Source organism: Aspergillus chevalieri, chromosome 3, assembly GCF_016861735.1.
Source record: "Aspergillus chevalieri M1 DNA, chromosome 3, nearly complete sequence".
Classification (NCBI taxonomy): Eukaryota; Fungi; Ascomycota; class Eurotiomycetes; order Eurotiales; family Aspergillaceae; genus Aspergillus; species Aspergillus chevalieri.
The window spans coordinates 1,776,062-1,791,425 of record NC_057364.1 but is presented as its reverse complement, the minus strand read 5'-3'; the positions used below and the strand labels follow the sequence as shown (position 1 = coordinate 1,791,425).

Below are 15,364 nucleotides of genomic sequence, written 5' to 3'. Positions count from 1 at the left end.
TGCATACGGCGTCAAAATGTCTGACCACGGGGAAGTCGAGGTCGAGAACCCTACTGCGGCCTACACCATGCTGCCCAAGGATGCTCTTGCGGAGATGGGCTCTGTCAAGCTCTTCAACAAGTGGAGCTACGAGGATGTTGAGATCAGGGATATCTCCTTGACGTAGGTGTTTCCCAGTTGCTTGCGAGTTGTCTGCGTGTCGAGGGATTTTTCGGGGGTCAAATTCTGTCAATGCGAAAGCGAACGACGAAGAGGCGGATTACAGTGGTGGAATGCGCGACACGAAATGGAAAGAAACAAAAGGATGACGATTTTTGATCGAATGTCAAGGATGGAATTGCTGACTTGGGTCTACGAACAGCGACTACGTCCAGATCCGTTCTCCCGTCTACCTCCCTCACACCGCTGGCCGCTACGCTGCCAAGCGTTTCCGCAAGGCTCAGTGCCCCATCATTGAGCGTCTCACCAACTCGCTCATGATGAACGGCCGCAACAACGGCAAGAAGCTCATGGCCGTCCGCATTGTTGCCCATGCTTTCGAGATCGTACGTGACCGCTGAACCTGAGAATCCACGAACTATGTGTTGCGCACAATGAGTGCGGCGGCACCATTTGAAGGATGCAGTTTGCTGATAATTCACGTTTTCAAATAGATCCACATCATGACCGACCAGAACCCCCTCCAGGTCGCCGTCGACGCCATCGTCAACTGCGGTCCCCGTGAAGACTCCACCCGTATCGGTTCCGCTGGTACCGTCCGTCGCCAGGCCGTTGATGTCTCCCCTCTCCGCCGTGTCAACCAGTCCATTGCTCTCTTGACCATCGGTGCCCGTGAGGCTTCTTTCCGTAACATCAAGAGCATTGCTGAGTGCTTGGCTGAAGAACTTATCAACGCCGCCAAGGGTAGCTCCAACTCCTACGCCATCAAGAAGAAGGACGAGCTCGAGCGTGTTGCCAAGAGCAACCGGTAAAGAGGTGTTGTTGGGTGTCTCCGTTTGGTCCTATTTATTATGTTTACTGGAGTGGACGGGGTTTCATTAGGATTCAGTCGATTGGCATACATCTGCGCGACTGTAAATACCAGTTAAAAAAACAGTCACGAGAGGGAGAGATCCTTTTTTTTACAAAAAAAGAAGAAATTCGGACGGTTTTCTTCTAGTAGTTAAGATGCGATCATGAAGACGACTTTTTTTCCTGTTTAAATCTTAAACCACGATTAATGCCATTGCTTGCTGCGATGAACGATCTACTACTACTATATATGTTACTGTAAACCTATAATTCAAACGTCGTTCGAGACCTTCACATTATCATAGTGGCGCGACTGTCCTTGTATTGATCGCTTATCGATAAGACCGCCAAGCGCCAAAAAAATTTCGGAGCTGGTTATCAACACCGCAACCAACAACCACCTCACTCCAATTCCTCGTGCATTCTGGGATATCGAGGATATCTTGAAAGATGGTGAAAAGAAAGCTTGGAGCCTTGGAAAAGGTTGAGGCAGATTTGTGAGTAACCATTCTTTTTGTGTCTGAAGTGCGACGCTTCATTCAATCGGAGAAGTCTTCGATCATCACTAACACCTACTCATAGGCCCAATCTGCAGCATAAAGTCCGACGGGATCCTAAGTAAGTTATTCGCATAAACTCTCTGTATTCGTTTTGAGTGTAGTAACTGACAATTGTGCTCTTTCCAGGTCCTACATCGAGGATTTCCGCGCCCAGCACTATCAATATGAGAGTCACCGCGAGATTTTCATGGCAGCGCCCACGGCTGCCACTGATACTGGAGTCATTTCGCTGAGAGAATTGATCGACTTCATTTCTCATGTCGCCGACTGCTACCCAGATATCACCAAGGACTTCCCACAGCAGCTCATCGACATGCTGACACAACATCACCTGGTTCTGGAGCCGGAACTGCGCGAGAAGATTGTGGGCAGTTTGGTGCTCCTTCGGAAGAAGGATCTTATGGATTCGGCTACGTATGTTGTTCCTTCATAGAGTGCCATAGGGAGAGGCGAAATGCTGACTTTTCGTGACTGCAGACTCCTTCAAACACTGTTCCCGATCCTCATCTCTACCCCGAGCAAGACGCTGCGAGCACTACTCTTCCAAAAGATTCTCATGGATCTCCGTACATCCAACTCAAAGACAACGAACCATAAGCTCAACAAGACTATGCAAACCGTCCTTTTCAACCTGGTCACATCAGATCGCACTTCCTCCAAGGGAGTCTGGGCCGTCAAGCTCACCCGCGAGCTATGGAAGCGCCAAATCTGGACCGATTCTAAGACGGTTGAGGTTATGAAGGAGACGTGCCTGTCGGAACACGAGAAGGTCGTTACCGGTGGAGTTCGCTTTTTCCTAGGTGGAGATAAAGAACGAGAAGAGATCGAGGATGAAAGCAGCGACGAAGAGGCCATTGATGTCGGGCGGGTCAAGCACCAAGTCGGTATCAACAAGAAGACCAAGAAGAAGTCGCGCGCCGTCGAAAAGGCCAAGCAAACCGTTAAGAGAAAGGAGCGCAAGAAGAACCAACCCCACCCTCTGAACTTCTCTGCCCTGCATCTCTTGCACGACCCCCAAGGGTTTGCGGAGTCTCTATTCCAGAAGCACCTGCAAAACACTAAGTCGAATCTTAAACTGGAGCAAAAGCTGCAAGTGTTGCAGCTTGTGACTCGTCTGGTCGGGTTGCACCAGCTGCACATTATGCCGCTCTACTCTTACTTCCAGAAGTATCTCACACCCCGACAACCCTCCGTCACCTCATTCTTGGCCTCGCTTGCGCAGGCATCGCACGAATTAGTTCCTCCGGATGTGCTTGAGCCTCTTGTCCAGAAGATCGCGAACGAGTTCGTTTCTGAAGCCTCCGCATCAGAGGTCGCCACTGCCGGTCTCAATGCTATCCGTGAAGTCTGCGTGCGTCAACCGCTCGCAATGAATGAGACCTTGTTGCAAGATCTCGTTATGTACCGGAAGAGTAAAGACAAGGGTGTCGTGATGGCAGCAAGAGGATTGCTCAGTCTCTATAGAGACGTGGGTGCAGAGATGCTCAAGAGAAGGGACCGGGGCAAGGAGGCATCCATGAGCTTGCGGGCCGGAGACCGGAAGGAGAGACGATTCGGTGAACAAGAAGTCGGCGGAATTGAAGGCCTGGATCTTCTGGAGAAGTACAAGGAGGAAGAGCGCCGGAGAAAGAACATCGAGAAAGGTCTTCCTTCAGACGCAGAAGACGACGGAGAGGAGAATGAGGAGGAAAACTGGGCTAATTGGAACGTGGACGATGACGAGGACAGCGATGATTCTGGTGGCTGGATCAACGTACAAGATGACGATGAAATCAACCTGAGCGATTCCGACGACGAGAACGACAAGAAAGACGGGCCACCCAACAAGAAGCCCAAGCAAGACGAAGATGCTGAGAAGGAGAAGGTCGATACAGAGCAGAAGATGCTCAACCTCGCAACAACCCGTATCCTGACCCCCGCAGATCTGGCTAAACTCCAAGAACTGCGTACCGAAGCCGCCATCAACGCCCACCTCCCCACAAAACGAGGCCAGAACAACAACCCCGCTTCCCGCCACGCAGACGACCCCCTGACAGCCGCAGAGATTGAGGGTCTCAATGCCCTCTCTGCCGGCAAGCTCACGCGCGAGGAGAAGATCGCCCATGCCAAGGAAGGAAAGACCGATAGGTCCGAATTCAAGAGTTCTACCGCGAAGCGCCAGGAGCGCAAGGTGGCTGAGGGCAAGAGTACGACTAACAAGGAGAAGGCTCGTCGGAAGAACTTCATGATGACGCTGGGTAAGGCGAAAAGTAAGAATAAGCGGAGTCTGGTCGAGACAAGGAATGTTCTCAGGGCCCATCAGGAGAGACAGAAAAGAGGTGGACGGAGAGGAAATAACGGTTAATAGGGTATATTCATCTCTATGTTTGTATATAATGTGTTGCGATATACAAAAGGCATTCAAAAGTTCACAACTATTTCACAGAGATCTCTCACCGTTGCCAGCAATTGCAACAGCTGGTCATACCACTATTCCTCACCCTGATCAGTGGCATACAAGTACTCCGTAAATAAGACAAGGAAAGGTTACAGAAAGAACTTAAACTCGCTCGAACTGCAGGCTCAAAGTAGGAAACATGTTCTTCGTTTGTATTTCAGAATGTAGAACTACGTTTATAATACGTTCGCTGCATTTTATGCAAGCCAGACATATAGTTACCATTCACTCAACTCTACCTTCTCCTCGCTCCCTCTCATCTACTGAGGATTTTAATCACTCAAAGGCCCTATCAATAAAGAATTGATAACTTTGCTAAAACCAAAGAGGATATGTACCAGTTCTATTACAGCTGGACCTCAAATTTTCTAATCCAGAAGACCAGGTCAGTTTATGAATACACATGCTGATATTGGTCGATACGAAGCAAGTTATTGTGACATTGCAAGACAACCCCATTGGGTGGGTCACCCGTTTCGATGAACAGCATATCTGTCAGTACTACATAATATCAATTGCCAATTGGGAAGCACAATTCCCTGACTGGCCTGGGAAATGGCCTGGGAAATGGCCACGAAGTGAAACTCACCCTCGAATATACTGTCGCTTGATCCTAGATTGGGCGTGAAGGGAAGCGATATCAGATTGCAGGTGCAGAAGTTTATTGACTCTTCCACTCCCACCACACCAGCCATCTTCCGAAACACCCTCACCAAGGACGCCGTTGACCCAGCTAACACGAATACTCACCTCTTAATGCGACTTCATGCACTGCTCGCTAGGATCATTGGGAAAGGCACTCACAGCATCAATCGTAAGGGTTGTTTGGTCTATAATGATACGTTATAGGAGATGTAGTGTGAGAGAGTTATAGTCTGTCCTCGCTGAAGTGATGATTCATTGGTACAGGATCGCGCATGGTATAGACGATTTCCCAATCAAGCTTCTTCAAAGACAGATCATCTGGAGTCGCATCCCAGACACACTTATATCGACGAAGAAAACTGGCAAGTCCCGGCATTACAATAGATATCTGGAGGTGGCAACAAGCACCTGTGTGGGTGATGTTTTCATGTACACAGTGGAACGGTCTTTGACGCACTCGTGCATTTGGAGAAAGATCAACCGCATATACCAAGAGCAATTGGGTGGAAGATTCGTGTCTTGCTCAAAGAGGCCTCTCCAGAGGCGACAATAGGAGCGCCCGGCGAGCAACCCCATCCAGACATGTTCATCTGCCCATTTTACGGTGACGACCTTAACCTCACCATCCCACTTACAGATGGTTACATTCGAGGGGCCAATTTCGCTACGTGTTCGCGAGCGATATGCATAGGTGATGAGGTCCATGAGTTAGAGCTGCCCGCATACGCTCGGAAGGGCCCTATACGATCGACCAACACCTCCGGCCGGCGTCCCAAAGAGCCGAAGGCCGGCCAGCCGACGGCACTTGATTGACATGGATCGTCCATGCCGTTCGGTCCTCGCTCCTTGTTCCTGTATGTCTTCTTTGGAGTTGCTTTCATCTGCTACTTCAGCTGATCCAACGCCGAAACTATGCCAAGCAAGACGGTGCTCTCACAGCTTGTATCGCTTGGCTTTTTGGGTAATAGTAACGTTCGAATTGTGAGGCTCGGGTGGTAGAAAATACATGAACGAAGCACGGAGAAAGAGTGCCGGTGGAGAGGTGGATCTTGTAATAGACCAGAACAAATCGGGTTGCGAGACATTCATGAGCGCAGGTACATCGACCAAGCTAATCTCGAAGTCGAACAAGCAGTACTACACAGTAGTATGTACTCTGTATAGGAAGATGGAGTTATGGTTGGTGGAGCGGATATACAGATTGATAAGATAAGCACTGCCACTCTTGGCATACCGCCTTTATGTATCATCCTTCTTTTTCTCTCCTTTTTTTTCCTCCTCCATTACATCTTCTATTATCATCTCTTCATTGCCAGTAATAGACTCACAATGGAGGACCATGTTCGACAGAGCATGTCCAACCACCCATCACCCTTCACCCATCATCACCACCAATTCCCCCGAGACCACCACTCCCCCCTCTCCTACAACGAAGCCACGAGCACGGCTTTGGAACCGATCGAACAGAATCAACAGCAGCAATACCACCGTTCGACCAGTGACAGCGACGAAGAAAACCAGCCGCCGCCGCGCTACACCCCCGAAAATGACCCCTTCCAACTAGCCTCGAAGATCAAGTCGGAGGAAGAGATCCGTCAGATTCAAATCCAGGCCAACACATCCCGGAAGCGGAAGATAGCGGGAACTGGTGGCACGGCCGCGGTGGCAGCTACGGCATTGAAAAATCCCAAGGCTACCCTGGCCGGATCGAGCCGGCTTTCGGGATTCTACAAGACGCAGAACGAGAACATCGAGCGGATGCTGAAGCCCGTCGAGGAACACGTCCGGGCCGCGCGTGAAACAAACAGCAACAACCAGCTTCGCTACAAGATCGCCGTGTACGGTAGTTTCGCGGCCAACGTCGCGCTAGCCATCCTCCAGCTCTACGGTGCCATTGCGTCCGGCTCGCTCTCTCTCTTCACAACAATGGCAGACGCCATCTTCGACCCAATGTCGAACCTCACCCTGCTCCTCTGCAACAAAGCCGTCAATCGTGTGAACCCGCGCAAATTCCCTGCTGGCAAAGCTCGCATCGAAACAGCTGGCAACATCTGCTTCTGCTTCCTCATGACCTCCGTCTCCTTCATCCTCATCGCCTTCTCCTGCCGCGAACTAGCCGAAGGCTCCACCTCCCCCACTGGTGAATTCCACCTTCCCTCCGTCATCGCCGTCGTCGTCGCCTTCGTCACAAAACTAGCCCTCTTCATGTACTGCTGGGCCATGCGCAACCAAGTCTCCCAAATCCGCATCCTCTGGGAAGACCACCGCAACGACCTCATCATCAACGGCTTCGGTATCCTCACCTCCGTCGGCGGCAGCAAACTCCGCTGGTGGATCGACCCCATGGGCGCCATCATCCTGTCCTGCCTCGTCGCCTTTTTGTGGCTGTATACCGCATACCACGAGTTCCAGCTGCTCATTGGGGTCACCGCTGATACCAAGATGCAGCAGCTGATCACATACATCTCGATGACGCACTCGCCGATGATCACGGCGATTGATACCGTTCGCGCGTATACGTCTGGGCCAAGACTGCTGGTTGAGGTTGATATTGTGATGGAGCCGAGTGAGTCGCTGCGTGCTACGCATGATGTTGCGGAGGAATTGCAGATGAAGCTCGAGTCGTTGCCGGATGTGGAGAGGGCGTATGTGCATGTGGACTATGAGACGACGCATAAGCCGGAGCATTTCTTGAAGAAGGAACTGTAATTGCCATACTAATGTACCTTGAACTGGTTTATGTCCTATACGAACAGATAGGTGAACAAAATACGTAATTTTACAATGCATTGAACAGAGTGGTATCACAAATCCAACCCTGCAGGCTGCAACTAGTTTAAACAACTATCCAAGGTATTCCAAAACAAAACCTCGCAATTATAGCTATGCAAAAGAAAAATAAATAAACTTTATAAGAAAACAAGACTATGCTTCCGACTGCTCGAAAAACGCAATCGTCGAACAGAACGTACTCGTGTTCTCGTCCTCGGGAACCAACGACTCCCCACTCGACGAGGTAATCATGTTAACACTCGCCTTCGTGCTCAGACCATAGATCTTCACGTCGGAGCAATCCACCTCCACCATGTTCTCCTGACAATCTTCAGTGTTAAGGCATGTTTGCGCGTAGTTCTCGAAGAAACTGTACAACCCGGCGCCGTACACGTATGTCTCCGAGGAATTGAGGACGCGCAGGCCCCATGCCTTGCGGCACGAGGCGGAGTCGCAGTTCGAGAAGTCCGGGTCGTTCCACGAGGATTGGGGGCTGAAGGGGGTGAGTGAGTCGGGGTTGGATTGGTAGTAGGGGGTTTCGGTCTGGATGAGGCCGAGGAAGACGTTTTCGGCGTTGGAGACCTGGTAGTTGTAAAGTTGGTTGTGTTCGGACGCAGTACCGTAGAGCCAGACAGCGCCGGTGGACTCAATCAGAACACCACGGCCGTTGTACACGTTGATCTGGTTGTGGTCGGGCAGATCGAGTTCGTGGTCTGCGGTCCAGAACCAGGCGTTCTCGAGGTATCCGCTGGCCTTTTCGGTAATGTGAAAGAGCATGAAGGCGCCAACGCACTCGGAGTTGGCCTTCGTGGTTTCCTTGGGGGTCTTGGCGCACTTGTCGCTCTGCAGCTGGGTGCCGGCAGAGCCACCTATGCGGAAGTGGGTGTCCCACATAGCGGCGCCGCCTTGTTCCTGCTCGGCCAGGTTCCATTGCATCAGGATGGCGCCTGGAGCCGGGCCCTTGGTTTGCAAGGTGATGTCGCTGATCTCGACGGTACCCTTTTCATCTTCCTTTCCGATCTGCAGCATCGGGATGGGGTTCTTCTCGTCGCTGAACTTGTCTCCGTATGCCATCAGGACGGGCCAGACTTCACCGACCATCTTGATGCCGCTGGGGACGAGGATGGTGTCGGTGATGATGTAGGAACCGTGATCGAAGTACACGATCTGGTCCTCGGTGGCGCTGTTCAGGATCTTCTGGATGGCCTGGGTGTCGTCGGTTTGACCATCACCCTTGGCACCGGAAGAGCGGACGCTAACGAACGAGGAAGCAGAGTAACTCTCGTACAAAGGCTTGGAGCGCTCGAAGATCTTGCCGTTGCTGTCTAACAGACCGCTGGGCTTAGCTTGGGAAGACATGACGGTTTGCAAACGAGTCTTGGTGACGGTCTGGCTGGAGCAGGCACCGTGACCCTGGCTGTGGCCACCAGAGCCACCGAGACCAAGAGAAACGCCAACGCCAGCGGAGACAGGCGCAGTGTTGTGTGCAGATACGGGAGTAGCGGAGGTGGGCTTTTGAGCAGGGACGGTACCGTGAGCAACCGAGGTCGGCACAGGGGTGGACTCGGCCGAAGACTGCGCCTGAGGAGCAGAAGTCGCGGCGGGAGCAGACACCGAGGTGTCAACACCGGAGAAGAAAGATCCCATGACGCTCGAAACGTCCACGGACGGCATAGGCAGATCGCTGTCGAATCCAGTGGGGACCACGCGCGAGGCAGCCAGTGTCGTTTCAACATGGTTAGTCGGGCAGTACTCAACTGTTTCGACAACGGTTTCCGTGACGACCTCAACAGGCTCATCACGCTTCGCGATGGTGTTACTGGGAGTGTATGCATTACCCTGCACGTAGCTGGAGATAACAGAACCACCCTCAACCAAGGTGCTGCCGTCAATGCTAGCAACAGCCACGTCGGAACCGGAGAAGTCAACATTGTCCAAGACCAGGACACCGCCACCAGTAGGAATGCTGTCGTCAGAGAAAGCAGTTACGACACCGGTCGGGGTGTTGGTGAGCGCACTGTCGAGGATCAAGACGGAGCCAACGGTCTGGTTAGAAGGCGAGTTCGACATGTTAAGACCGGCCTGGCAGTTGTTGATCGACAACGACTTGAAAGTCCAAGCCCAGTTCCAGTTGACGAAGATGGCGGTGTTACACTCGTTGAAAGTGAGGTTGCGGGTGGTGAACTGCTGGTTACCTAGGAACATACCGTAGTTACCACCGTTGAAAGTAAGGTCGGTCATGAAACCACCAGAGCCGTTATCCATGAAGATACCCTGCTGCTTGTTGGCGTCACCACCACCGCGAACCATCTCGACGCGGATGTTCTGCAAACTGGTGGCCTGTCCAACTTGCCAGTGGATACCGGCACCAGAACCCTTGGGCATCTCGGTCAAGTCGACAACAAAGTTGCGAATCGACCGGAAGAAGTTGTTCTGGTTGGTGTACCAGCTGTTGCCCTCGTCATCATAGGGATCGGCGTCAATGACGGCCATACCCGAGAAATCGGCGCTTGCCTTGATAACGGGCAGGTTCAGAGCATCACCGACCATCTGGGTGTAGTAGTACTGAACAACGGGCTTCGAAACGACATAGGTACCAGCGGGAAAGTAAACCAGGGCCGGGGTCGTGGTGGACGAATCGCAGCCTTGACCACAGCGGTTACCCGACGAGATGGCCTCATTGATAGCGTCCGTGTCGTCGGTCGATCCATCACCTATTTGGTCAGTATGTGAATATCAATTAATCTCTCTGAAGCGGACTTACCCTTGGCGCCAAAGTCCTTCACATTACGGAAAACCTGGTAATCAGAGCTGTTGCCAAAAGCCACAAGACCTTGGTGCTTCACACCCGCAACCCAGTATTCCGAGTCTCGTGAAACGAGCGAAGAGTCCTGGATGGGCGATGCCAGGGCGACACCCAGCAGCTGGACGAGCAAGAATAGTGTGGATAGAAGTTGCATTTTGTTTGATTTCGGTATTTTTCTTTTTCGCGATTCTGACCAGCAGACTCGAATGACGAAGGATGTAATAAAAAGCGAAAAGAGAGAATAGCAACCAGTGCTAGTCGAGCGTATAAAAAAAAAATGGGGGTTATAAAGGGAAAGAATGAAGGGGCCGCAAAAAGAAGGAGCAGCGAGAAATAGAAAAGAAGGAACACAAAGAGTGAATGGGGATAAAGAGGGAAAGACAAGGAAAACAAGGGAAGAAAGAGGGAAAAGAATGAAGAAAAAGAAAGGAAAAATAGAGAGCTTCAACAACGCCCGATTGGGCAATTGCCGGGACTTTTATATAAACCGGCGCGACGAGAGATCTCAGGAGGCGGTCCACACAGACCAATCAACACCCACAGCCTGGCCGAGTTGAAACGCTCGATGAAACGCCCAAGTCGGGAGTAATTAAGGAATGACTAGAAAGAGTGGCAGTCGAGGTGGTAAGAGAGGCAACGCAAAGGGACCTGCCAGCGGGACTCGTTATATACACTCTGTACAGCCCTGAAGAATGCTATTGCCCGATCAACATTCTCAGCCAAGTAAACATCAACCGTGGCGTTCAGTGACGGTATCCAGGGATGCTGCAGAGGATTTCCCTCTGGATGGAGCATCAGTGGATAGACAAGCTTTGCACGGATCAGCCTCCTTAATTAAACCCGATGGCAGACTTTCTGGTCTGGCCGTGATCTCTCTGACTCGTCCACAGCGGTTGCCCCTGATTAGACACATCCGAGAGTCCGAAAAGCGCACCCACATACAGACTGTAAACTCTGACCTGCTTCATCGTGGACTCTATTAATGCCCAGGACGAGTCTGTCGTCACATTGCCGTTCAAACCCGTAGATTATTTCCGATATATTGTAGGCTGCACATCCCGCATTATCCGGAGTCCCTCGCTCGCACTCCAGACCAGCTCAGAATATCGCAGCCTTCGCCTAAGCGCTTCGACTTCAGACCCATCAGATTTGCCGAGCGGATTCTCATCTCAACTTCGTCCACCCTCCCTGGGCGCCTAGATATCCTGTAAAAACTCGCGGTGTGCCCTTGATACACTGCCAAGGTGATTCACATTCCGCGCGGCATCGAGGGGTCGTGGTGAGATCTTGGACCTGGTCTAGCCAGCTGATAGGCCTTGGGCGAATATGGCCATGACAAACGAGGAGGAGCAAGTTGAGAGCAGATTGTCCTCTGTACTCCGTTCACGTTGACGGGTCGCGTGTGCATAATTTGCGTGGATGAGTAATTTTGTTTATGCAACTATTGTGCGTAGTTATGCTACCGAAGTATACCCGGAGTAAACTCCGTACAGTGGACACTTGAACCAGAACATTGGCTCATATTGTGAATTGAATATATCCTGAGTAGGATGGACTAACCAAGAGTCAATTCAGATCTATATAGCACAAGAAAACCTCACAATGAATGTAGATATCAAGTATTGTTGCTAGTCGCATGTGGATATATATCTCCACGCCACAACCGTACCACAGCCTGATGATTTTTTGCACCAAACACACAAAACAAAAACAAGAATCACCGTCATTATTAACCCTAATGATATCGCTATCGAGCGAAGATAGTGCTGGAGCACTATGACAGTCAGGCAACTGGTAGTCGCTCCTGCTCGAAAGGGTATTCGCCTTTCTGGGCACTCTTCTCTCCGCTTCTTTCCTCCCATCAACCGAGCACCATCCGATTTCGTTCTTTGCAATTACCATAACCTGCCATCAAATACCCCCTTCATCTTAGAACCGAGCCTTGCAATCTCTCAATGTCCTACCGAAACGCTTGACCGAACACCCTAATAGACGTCTCTGACGGCTAAAACGACCTTCCCCATACATGGAAACACGCCAAGTTTATGTGTCTTATTCTACCCTGCGGCATGACCGATAAAGACTGACTCGAGTTTGCTCCCATAAGTCCCGACTTGCTCCGCATTCCTTCCCAGTCACTCAGTAAACGAGGGTCCCGATGTATAGAATCATGCCTCAAAAATGCCTATCAATGACCCGAGACACGGGTAATGGCTGAACTTGCTCCTCACTATCTACTTCTGTACTGACTCTAATTGGGGTATCGATCGTCAGAACATTGATTCCGATGACCTAATTCACAACGATTCGGACTCGAGTGACATATCGAGGGCCAAAGCACTGGAGTGAATGGAGGACTGCTGATGGTTAAACACCACTTAGGCCTAATTATTCCAATCTGGGACAATTGGGCAGTGCTGTCGCTCAATGTTAAGGAGTTAAGATTTCCAACAGCGAAAAAGTGTCTGGCGTTCTGCCCTCCCGTCGCAAGCCAGACTGACAGGCCACAAAACCGCTCACGTTTGTGTTATTACCCTTGCCTATCTAGGCATCATATCCTTAAGGACTGGAAGAACACTCGTTTCCTGGGCAATTGCCGATTTTGAAGAGCCAATATCGTCGGAAATCATCGGGCAGCTTACCTGGGGTAAGAACCCGAACCTGCCCTTGTCACCCGATTCGGTATTAATCTGACATGTAGGATTTGTGACTGGTGGCATCATCCATGGGCGATTGGTCCATGAGCAACTCATTCCCACAAACCCCGGTGAGATCATTAAATGTAAGCAATGGCATTTATGAGGCAGCTCTCGAGAAAAGAAGCTAAACTCCTGTAGTCGTCTGGCACATACCTGGAAAAAAAATAAGATTCAAAAAATACGAGGACGATCGGTCTGCCGTCTTCCTTTCTCATTTTGATCACGGCCAAATATGCGAAGAGGACCGATGCCAACCCCGGGTAGACGACCAAGAGCGACAATGGATTCTGGAGTGCAGCACTGGACGAGGCAACAGAGGAGACCAGTTGGCCTGCCCTGCACCATCGGATGGCAGCTCTTCGATGGACTTGAAGGGGTACCGCGAAGAGGACGACTAGTGTCCATTTCTCTGGAGACAAGGACCATGAGCTTGTGTATCAATTAAGACCAAGGATGGTAGTTTGAGGTTCTATTGACTGTCATCTCTGATGTTGGCAACTCAGCAACTCAGTAGTGCGCGAAAGATGTTTCCACCCTAGGGAATCCACTCAGATTATGGTGAGCGCCACCTATGCTGCGAAAGACGGTCTGTGTCAGCTTCACTTACGGATTTGTTTTCGAAAACTCCTCATTAATCACTTAAGAGCCTCCTCCGAAACGGCTTATCGAAGAATACTAGATATTAATCGACAGATAACTTGGAGGCAGTCGTCCCTCCGTTCCGATCACGCCAACATAGTTTTTTAATATGCCCTACCAACTGACTGCTGTGGATCGATCGTTCACCGAACGCAAGCATTCCCCCATTAGGAATAGTTTTTCTGCGATGGAAGTCTGTAGCTACGATGCCTAACAGCAGGACCAAGACATCCTCGCACTAGCATAGGGCGCAGGGATGCTTGACGGTAACACGGCATGATCTAGCAGAAACCTTGACTGTGGATGACGCCAATTAGATCATTTCCTGAGCTCAAAGAGAAAAAGAATCGATGGTATAAGCTCTCCTTCGTTCCCGGAATCAAACCTGTATGGTACATAAAATGTAAGATTGGGCAGGTACTAGTTGCTAGTATCGAACAGTTCAGCGCGGCAACACGCCAAGCCAGGTAACCGAACGATTGATTCTATTGAGCGCCAACCAAGTAGAAGTTTCGGAACCAAAGGGGAAAAAATTCAATTCGAACCAGAGAATAAAAATCATGGGAGAAATCGCGTCATTTGCGCCAGAATAATAAATCCCACTCGCTGTGCATGACTGCGACCCAGCATACCGGTGGAAGGCGCAGCAAGAAAAAAAAATAGTGAAAATAGTGCCGGAGGAGGAGTCGGAGTGGACCAACCACCGACAGTCCGCCATCCACGTTGATATGGTTCTACCATAGTACGGAGGAATACGAGAATGCTCGGGGCAGGGTACAAGACATACACGACACTTGTATGCACAGCGTGTCTGGTATTGGGATCTGACAGCTATCGGATTTCTATTCTTATATGAGGCTGGAAATGGTGGAATACGTTGACAGGGTACGTATGAAGCGGTGTTATGGTAATGGATGTATTCTCCGTGCACTGCGCGTGTTCTATTCTTAGCACCAGAGAGGAATGGTAGAGTACGAGGAATATTGTAGAAACAGAGAAATGGATAAATAAAATTAGACAAGAGGAGGAGAAAGAAATAACCAATTCTATTGTATAGAGCAGTAGTAAAAGTAGCAGCAGTAGTAATAGTAACAGCAGTAGTGTAGTACATCTCGAGATGAGAAGATCACTCACGTCATCTGCGATTCAATGCGAGAGGGATTCAATACAAACGAGCTGAACACGGAGGCTCAAGAATGTATCATTAATCGATCGTTAATGAGGCTTCTTTGAACAGTAATATAATATGATATAACATCGTTACTTTTGTACAGGTTCATCCCCTATTCTCATCGCTCCGAGAGCCTATTCCCCACTGCCGCCGTTTTCTGCCTTTTCTTTTGACTTTTGTAATTTTTCTCTCTCTTTCTTCTTTTACTATTACAGAAGAATAATAATACTACTATTGCTCCGAAGTACTGCTATTCCTCTGTACTGTTGTCTTATATAATCGGTATCCCTCCTGCCGATCCATTCTTTCTCTCGTTCTCACCACTTTCCAACCCACTCCAATCACGAACACCCATCATTCCATCCCTCTGTTCTTCCTCCTCTGCCTTTCGCTTTTTTCCCTTTCTCTCTCGCGCTCTGTTTGCGGTTCTTTCCTTTTTGGTGTTGACGCGTTCTGCATGGTCCTCTTCAACTCGGTCTCTTGACCTCGTCTTTCGCTCGCTGTGTCTTCATTCTCCCTGAAACTCTCTCTGTCCGTCAAACCCACCCGCACGGCTACCACGGTATCTTCTCTCTACCCAATACCTTCGCCCTTTAAGCACGAGAAGAGAGAGCAGAAAAAAGA

The 15,364-nt window shown here is 50.3% G+C and overlaps 4 protein-coding genes across 4 annotated transcripts; 3 read left to right on the top strand and 1 right to left on the bottom strand.

Moving 5' to 3' along the window:
• Positions 1-16: 16 nt before the first annotated feature.
• On the top strand, positions 17-971 carry RPS5 (40S ribosomal protein uS7; the record flags this gene model as incomplete). The annotated part of the gene is made up of 3 exons (XM_043277289.1): positions 17-162; positions 362-545; positions 654-971. The coding sequence occupies 3 exons, from the start codon at positions 17-19 to the stop codon at positions 969-971; spliced, it is 648 nt and encodes a 215-aa protein (XP_043135183.1).
• Positions 972-1,461: 490 nt separating this feature from the next.
• Positions 1,462-3,915, top strand: SDA1 (SDA1 family protein; the record flags this gene model as incomplete). Its single annotated transcript, XM_043277288.1, has 4 exons — positions 1,462-1,508; positions 1,594-1,629; positions 1,698-1,985; positions 2,049-3,915. The coding sequence occupies 4 exons, from the start codon at positions 1,462-1,464 to the stop codon at positions 3,913-3,915; spliced, it is 2,238 nt and encodes a 745-aa protein (XP_043135182.1).
• Positions 3,916-5,982: 2,067 nt separating this feature from the next.
• On the top strand, positions 5,983-7,362 carry ACHE_30646A (cation diffusion facilitator family transporter; the record flags this gene model as incomplete). Its single annotated transcript, XM_043277287.1, has 1 exon — positions 5,983-7,362. The coding sequence occupies one exon, from the start codon at positions 5,983-5,985 to the stop codon at positions 7,360-7,362; it is 1,380 nt and encodes a 459-aa protein (XP_043135181.1).
• Positions 7,363-7,578: 216 nt separating this feature from the next.
• On the bottom strand, positions 7,579-10,385 carry exgO (exo-beta-1,3-glucanase Exg0; the record flags this gene model as incomplete). The annotated part of the gene is made up of 2 exons (XM_043277285.1): positions 7,579-10,139; positions 10,190-10,385. The coding sequence occupies 2 exons, from the start codon at positions 10,383-10,385 to the stop codon at positions 7,579-7,581; spliced, it is 2,757 nt and encodes a 918-aa protein (XP_043135180.1).
• Between the last annotated feature and the right edge of the window lie 4,979 nt (positions 10,386-15,364).